Source organism: Mandrillus leucophaeus, unplaced genomic scaffold (assembly GCF_000951045.1).
Source record: "Mandrillus leucophaeus isolate KB7577 unplaced genomic scaffold, Mleu.le_1.0 Scaffold489, whole genome shotgun sequence".
NCBI classification, from domain to species: domain Eukaryota; kingdom Metazoa; phylum Chordata; class Mammalia; order Primates; family Cercopithecidae; genus Mandrillus; species Mandrillus leucophaeus.
In genome coordinates this window covers 1291105-1299261 of record NW_012105242.1, presented here as the reverse complement: position 1 = coordinate 1299261, position 8157 = coordinate 1291105, and the positions used below count along the sequence as shown (strand labels likewise).

Below are 8157 nucleotides of genomic sequence, written 5' to 3'. Positions count from 1 at the left end.
CGGAGCTTGTAGTGAGCTGAGATCCGGCCATTGCACTCCAGCCTGGGCGACAGAGCGAGACTCCGTCTCAAAAAAAAAAAAAAAAGAAGTGTTTTTTGTTTTGTGGTTTTTGTGGTGGAGGGAGGGACAAGAGATAAGAGGTTGTTACCTGAGCAAAAACCTAGCTGGGCATGGTGGCATTTGCCTGTAATCCTAGCATTTTGGGAGGCTGAGGTGGAAAGATTGCTTTCTTTCCACCTGGGATGTGGGATCACAGATTCTATGCACAGATATGAATCATTAAGAGTTCAGAAGTTAAGCTCCCTTTAAGAAAACTCATGCTATTCTTTTTGGAGCAGAGGTTGCAGAATTGTGATCCCTAACAAAAATACTGTGTATAAAAGCTCCAAAACGAAGTATTAGCTTAAATTGGCAATACCACAACTTTATAACCAACTAAATCTTTACCGTGGCTATGCAACTTTTTGCTTTGTGGCCAGAAGTTTTTTTGGTTTCTGTGTTTTTGAGACACGCTGTCTGTCACCCACGCTGGAGTGCAGTAGCACAAACACGGCTCACTGCAGCCTCGACCTCCTGGACTCAAGCAATCCTCCCACCTCAGTCTCCTGGGTAGCTGGGACTACAGGCATGTGCCACCATGCTTGGCTATTATTATTATTATTATTATTTGTAAAGGTAGGGTCTCACTACATTCCCCAGACTGGTCTCAAACTCCTGGCTTCTAGCAATCCTCCCACCATGCCAGACCCTAGACTTAAAAAATTAGAATTGGCTGGATGTAGTGGCTTACGCCTATAATCCCAATACATTGGTAGGTTGAAGTGGGAGGATCACTTGAGCCCAGGAGCTGAAGACCAAGTTGGCCAACATAGTGAGAGACCCCATCTTTATTTTTTAAAAAAGTTAGAATTTATTGTGTTACTATAAGTGATTTGGAAAATTATACCTTTAGTTTAATTATTGGGGAATTATACTGTTAGTCTCTTACTCTTGTGTATGGAACTATGTCCCGAATCAAATTTATGTAGATCCTAAACACTGGTATGAGAATCTGATTAGTATTTGTCACACTGACTTAAAAATTGGCATCTCAGCTGGCGTGGTACTCACGCCTGTAATTTCAGCACTTTGGGAGGCCAAGATGGGAGGATCGCTGAGGTCAGGAATTCAAGACCAGCCTGGGCAACATGGTGAAACCCCATCTCTACAAAAAAATACAAAAATTAGCCGGGCAAGGTGTCTCACTACTGGCCCTGTAGTTCCGGCTAGTCAGGAAGCTGAGGTGGGAGGATTACTTGAGCCCAGAAGGTCAAGGCTGCAGTGAGCTGTGATTGTACCACTGCTCTCAGCCTGGGCTACAGGGCAAGACCCTGTCCCCAAAATAAATAAATAAATAAATTAGCATGTGAACGTTTCAAAGCTGTCAGTGTGTACTTGTTCAACCAATAGCTACTGCTTGATCCTTACAATTAAATTTTGTAACTAGCAACAACAAACAAAGTTAATAGATTCAAGAAGTATATAAAGAATCTTCTCATGACTGGAATTTTCCCCCTTTGATTGGTGAGGGACATAAACTGATCCAAAACTATGGCTTGATATATGTTTTTAAAATTACTACATTAGAAACAGCTATACTTTTTAAATTTTTATTGATTTACCACCTGATCAAAGCATGGGATATTTTAATAGTATTATACATAATATTTTTACATAGAAAACTTTACATAGCATTTCATATTATATAATTCTGCTTATTCTTTCAAAAATTTATACATCCATTGGGCAAGGAATGGTTTTCATTAAATTACCAATATTAAATGCACTTAATCATTGTGTATAGATTAAACCAAAGTAACTATTAACTAACTTTTAGGCATTTTAAGGAGGTAAAACATACATTTTGCACATAAATATTTGATGCAAATATGCAGATAAAATTTTTTAAAAATTAGAACACTGAGTAAAACAACACCTTTGATAGATTACATTGTTTTGTTTTGAGAGCAAGGATTTCCAGGTATGTTCATTCCTTAAAATACTCAGCTTTGGTTTCTTTGTTTCCCGAACTGCAAAGCTGCTGATAACAAAATTCCAAGATTTCATGTGAGTTCAGCTATGTCTACTTTAACAAAAATATTAAAACAAAATTTGGAAAATGCAGTATTAAGGATCCAGCTTCTATTGAAACCAATATCCATTTGCATCATAACAACAAACATCTGAATGAGATGGTCATACTTGTACTTATCAGCAGGTTCCTTTAATAACAAAGACTACTAAAGGTATATACCCTTAATCACAAAAGAACAACAAAAAAAAGTACAGGGTTTTTTTTTTTCTCATTTTGTACAAAAGTCATCTGTCAGAGGAAAATGTTGTGTTTCCAGATATTATAATACAATTTTCATAATGTATGTTCTTTGGTTGTACATAAGGAGTACAAGGAAAAGATATATTTGACTCTAAAGATGCGTATCAGAAATAAAAATTACCCATCCACTGTTTGTTGTTAAGATGCCAAAGCTGGTGATTTCCCTAACAGACAATGAAGAGAAACAAAATTGCTCAAAGCAGCAGTATTGTAACAAATAAAAACTTCTCGAGAGACCTAGCACATATAATCAACACTTAAAGCATTCTGAAAAAGAAATAAGGCCTTGGAAAATGTTTCACTCTCCTACATTACTCGGATAAATAAATGGTGTTCTGGCCTGATGCTGCAGTTGTACATACCCTTTCACTAGTGTTTGAGTGGCACAGGCCACATTTGCCATGAGAAAGAATAGATTTACTCATAAAAATGAATTTAGGCTGAATGGCTTATTATTGGAGGTAAGGGATTTCCTCTGTTCGTCACTGTCCACTGATAAGAAAAATTACCCTGAATGGTTTTACATCCAGTTTTTTAAAAGTCCATTGCTGGTACAATTCAAATGCCTCATTCAGAAAATTGATTCTTTTAAAATACTAAACTAATAAGAAATTTAAGCCGGAATGTCTTCAGCAAGTAATAAAATGCACTGACACATCTGCTACCCTGCAAGAGGCAAAATTAAAGAGAGGGCAGGAAGACACCGGAAAGATTTTAGTCACATTCGATGAAGAAAATGACATGAGAACCTCAGAAGGAAAGGAAAATAACCAATCAGGGATATAGCTGCATGCAAGATAAACTTAATGAATGAACATGTGTTCCCCATGTATACCTTTAGTACAAATACCAATGGAGGCAACTGACTTGTTGAGGTGGCAACGTGCTATGATACCAGGGAGCGTAGGTTTCACAGTGCAGTGGATTCCAGGGCAAGCCAGTCAAATGTGCCAACATTTTCCACTCACAATAAAGTATTCTCCCGTAGTCCTTTCCTGCTAAATTATATAGCTCCTTTTATCTAATGTATGTACGTCATGTAAAAACCTAAACTTGCTCATTTTTTCTTTGGTAGAGAAATTAAAAAACACTTTTTGGGAAAGAAAAAAGTAGATAAGAATTCTGCTGGCCAAAAACCAAACATTTCTCAAGGCTATTAAAACAAGAAAACAACTGAAGAATATCGGTCTCTTAGTAAGCAAAAGCACCAGAAATCCTTCTCTACAAAGAAAAAACATCCGATTTTACAGATAGGTTCCCAAACTACTAACTTCTAAGGCACCAGAGTTGACATCAATACAACCCAATTTACAGGACTAAAGAGCATAGGTAGACGTCTGAATGTTTTAATCACTCCGTGTAACACTTTGTCTAACGCTCAGCGATGCTCTAGGTGAGCAGTGGGTGAGGGCAGAGAATGAGGCGTGTGTGCTCCTTCTCATGGGTGAGCATCCATGTATATACTGTTCGCAGGTTCAGGTCGTACTTGTGTACTGCCCGCTTTTACACAAGCTGCATCAGAACTCAGTTCTACTGCAGGTGAGAGTATTGCACCATCATTAACATAATAAGGACCTCAGAATCTAACTTTGCCAAAGAATTCAACTCCTAGGCTCAGATTAATGGAAGTGCTGGGCACATGCTACCTCCTGCCATTGTCACAGTTCAGCTGTGCTGGCCCCGACACAGCTCCAGTTCCACTCATGACATGAGGCCAAGGAGGCTCACGGGAGCGGCTTCTTATGCACAGTTACTGTCCCTCTCTGGAGGGTCTAATGGGGACTGTGCAAAGCAGTGACACTAACTGCCAGTATACTCACTTTTCTGAGGTAAAAATAAAAAGGTTTATTCAAGGATAAATGAACTCTGGTTAAATTACTACTTCATTTTCATTACTACTTCATATATTAGATTTCAGAGTGTGTGAGACGGACAGTGTATTCTGGACATTTTAATTTAACACCCATCCACAAATACTTCAAGGAAGGCTAATAATCATCTTCATTAAATTGTTCACTTTTTCCTGTAGACTTTTTCTCCCCATGTTACTAAAACAGGGAGATCCACGAGGCACATTTTTTTAACCTCGCAAAACTCTTAATTCTAACTTAATTACTAAACTTCAACCAAATTTTCAGTATCTTTTTGTAAAATACTTTTAAAATCACTCAGACATTAACAAAACACACAAAAAAAACTCTTCTCTAATCCCAACCTGTCCCTAAACTAATCTAATTACGGCTGACTCATAACTGACAAAAACACTCAAATTTCTCTAACACACTCAAACAACAACAGAAAACCCAGCATATTTTAGGTGGCAGTTAGCCGTTACAAGAAGTTTTATTAACATACTCTCTAATAATCACAAACCTATACAGCTATGTTCAGTATTTTCAAGGAGAGTGACTTCTTCTTACAAAACGTTTATGGCCAATCATGGGATTTTGCTAGAAAATGATGGCATATGCAGTGACAGATTTGACAGTTTAATCAGAAAAATGGAATGATAGAGATGAAGCAGACTCCCCACCTACTGTGCTAACTGGGTATGCAACGGTTTAATGAAATACCATAAGCCTTAGTTGGGGACTGTGATGGAGCAGCGTAGAGGCCATCCGTATCCAGGTCATTCTGAGATCCAAGATGCCAACTCCTTGTTTCTATGACCCTTCACGAGATGTGCCAGTCAGAGATGGCATGCTGAACATTCCGCAGAGCTGCAGCAGTGGCCGGGGCGGCCAGGGCTACCACACTGGTGACAGTGCTGCTGGTACCTGTGATGGCTCTTCTGGAATCCATATCTTATACACAACACCTATCCGTAGGAAGAACTTCCGCAGAACTGCTCGGAGCTCAGGGATCAAGTCAAACTGCATAATTTCACACAAGTAGGGGTAGTACATTGAAGCATGTGCTTTGAACTTGAGGTGGGAGAGAAACAGATAAAATTAGACAGTTTTTCTGGGGGCCACCAGTTTTTCAGAAGTGTTAATCTCACCCTGAAACTTATTACAATATTGGTGCTTTGCTTGCTATTAGAAAGTTGGGGCCGGGCGCAGTGACTCACGTCTGTAATCCCAGCACCTGGGGAGGCCGAGGCAGGTGGATCGCTTGAGCTCAGGAATTTGAGACCAGCCTGGGCAACATGGTGAAAACCCGTCTCTACCAAAAATACAAAAACTTAGCCGGGCGTGGTGGCGTGTGTCTGTGGTCCCAGGTACTCAGAAGGCTGAGGTGGGAGGATGGCTTGAGCCTGGGAGGCAGAGGTTGCAGTGAGCTAGATCACGCCACTGCATTCCGGCCTGTATGACAAAGCAAGACTGTCTCAAAAAAAAAAAAAAGTTGAAAGAAAACCTTGCAAATTAAAGCTTCTTTCAGTTATATTTAACTTTAATTAAATTTGGATAGTCTTGCTGCCAAAAGTCAACAGCTCTTTTATTTTGTAAAGCAGGTTCCTAGGTCAAAACCAGTACTTCACAATCTTAACCCTCTTCCTGCACTGAAAATCACCATACTATTCCTAACAGCAACACATGAGGTCTAAATTTCAGCCTTTTCAACTAGGGTTCTTCCAGGGAAAAAGCCCTAATATCCTGTGGCACCCATTTTCTGTAATGAATTAATTTCTCTCCAATGCATCTAGAATGGTGCTAGTCATGTAACCATCCTTGGGAGAACTGAGAAAACAGTTACTGCAAACTCTTCAATGAAAAGCCAACCCAAACTTTATGTCCTAGTGGAAATGTCAGAGTTTACTTGTTCATACCTTTTCATCATTTATTTTGAGAGTTTTGGTTAGAAGTAACAACAGGAGACTTGTCCAGGCCTCCCGATGGCTTTCAGAATTCACGGTGATGAAATAGGCAAGAGCTTCACTGCAAACACTAGAAGAATTAGAGAGGTGAGGGCATATCGAACAATTGATTAACATCTCACATTCAGGGGAGAACTATTCATTCTTGTGCTATTTTTTAAATTCTTTTAACATGTTTTTTTAATTACTTTTTTTTTTGAGACAGGGTCTTGCTCTGCCACCCAAGCTGGAGTGCAGTGGTGTGACCATGATTCACTGTAGCCTGGACCTCCTCGGGCTCAAGCTGATCCTCCCACCTCGGCCTCCCAAGCAGCTAAGACTACATGCTTGCGCCACCACTCCTGGCTTTTTTGATTTTTAGGAGAGATGGGGTTTCACCATGTTGCTCAGGCTGGTCTTGAACTCCTGGGCTGAGCAATCTGCCTGCCTTGGTGTCCCAAAGTACTGGGATTATAGATGTAAGCTTGAGCCTCTGAGCTCAGCCACTGCAGTAACCATTGAGCACCCACTCTGGCTGTGCTATCTGGGGCAAATCACTGAGCCTTAGTTTCTTCAGCTATAAAATGGAGATAAAAAATTGGCCGGGTGCAGTGGCTCATGCCTATAATCCCAGCACTCTGGGAGGCCAACGCAGGCAGATCACTTGAAGCCAGGAGTTCGAGACCAGTCTGGCCAATGTAGCAAAACCCCATCTCTACTAAAAATAGAAAAATTAGTTGGGAGTGGTGGTGCATATCTGTAATCCCAGCTACTCAGATGGCTGAGGCACGAGAATCGCTTGAACTCGGGAGTTGGAGGTTGCAGTAAACTGAGATCATACCACTGTACTCCACCCTGGGCGACAGAGTGAGATTGTCTCAAAAAAAAAAAAAAAAGTTCAAACTCAAGGGGATGTTGTGAGGATTACATGAAATAAATATGTTAATGATAACTTGGCTCAGTCCTGGCACATGCCTAGGGCTGAACTCAATCAACGTCTGTAGTATAGGAGCTTATTACTCACAATTATATAACTGCCTTTCTCTCCTCACAATCACATTTAATTGCTTTTTTTAAAAAAAAATCATGTTATGCCAAAAACTTGACATTTACATATCTCTTTTTTTTATTTTGAGACAGAGTCTTGCTCTTGTTGCCCAGACCGGAGTGCAATGGCACAATCTTGGCTCTTTGCAACCTCCACCTGCTAGGTTCAAGTGATTCTCCTGTCTCAGCCTCCCGAGTAGCTGGGATTACAGGCACCCGCCACTACGCCTGGCTAATTTTTGTAATTTTAGTAGAGACAGGGCCATGTTGGCCAGGCTGGTCTGAAACTCCTGACCTTGTGATCCGCCTGGCTTGGCCTCCCAAAGTGCTGAGATTACAGGAGTGAGCCACCGCGCCTGGCCTTACATATCTCCTTTACAGAAACTTTATAAGACTGTAGGTATTTCTCTTTTGGGCTTAAGTTGAAATAAGCCATTAGTGCCTCCTTTAGTTAATTAATTCTCTTTTCACTATATGACTTGTTATTTATTCTCATTGTAAGGTAACTGATAAGTGTAAAAAATTATAAAAGAAAAAATTATAAAGAAGAAAAAAGTTACATCATTCTAAGGGATATATGACAATATTTTGGCAGATTTCCTTCCAGTTTTTTTTTTTTCTGCTAAGATTTCAAAAGAAAAATTGCTCACCTGTAGTCCCAGCTACTCAGGAGGCTGAGGCAGGAAGAGCTCATAAGCCCAGGAGTTCAAGACCAGCCTGGGCAACATAGCGAGACCCTGACTCTAAAAAACAAGTAAAACGCCCCAACTGCTGAAAATTGCGAGTAAAAACACTTTTGCAGCTTCTTTTTGGGAGTAAAATTTATTGTATTATGAACAAGTTCGCACATTAAGTAAAATTATTTCTTAAAAATTTCACTTTTAGGCCAGGCGCAGTGGCTCACACCTGTAATCCCTGCACTTTGGGAGGCCAAGGTGGG

At 40.1% G+C, this 8157-nt stretch overlaps 1 protein-coding gene across 1 annotated transcript in view; it reads right to left on the bottom strand.

The window, feature by feature from the left end:
- Window positions 1-1635: 1635 nt before the first annotated feature.
- ARFGEF2 (ADP-ribosylation factor guanine nucleotide-exchange factor 2 (brefeldin A-inhibited)) overlaps window positions 1636-8157 on the bottom strand; it is a 101054-nt gene continuing 94532 nt past the window's right edge. The window contains 2 exon segments of the mRNA XM_011995403.1: window positions 1636-5298; window positions 6144-6261. Of these exon segments, the coding sequence (XP_011850793.1) occupies window positions 5122-5298; window positions 6144-6261 (295 nt within the window). The 3' untranslated portion in view covers window positions 1636-5121.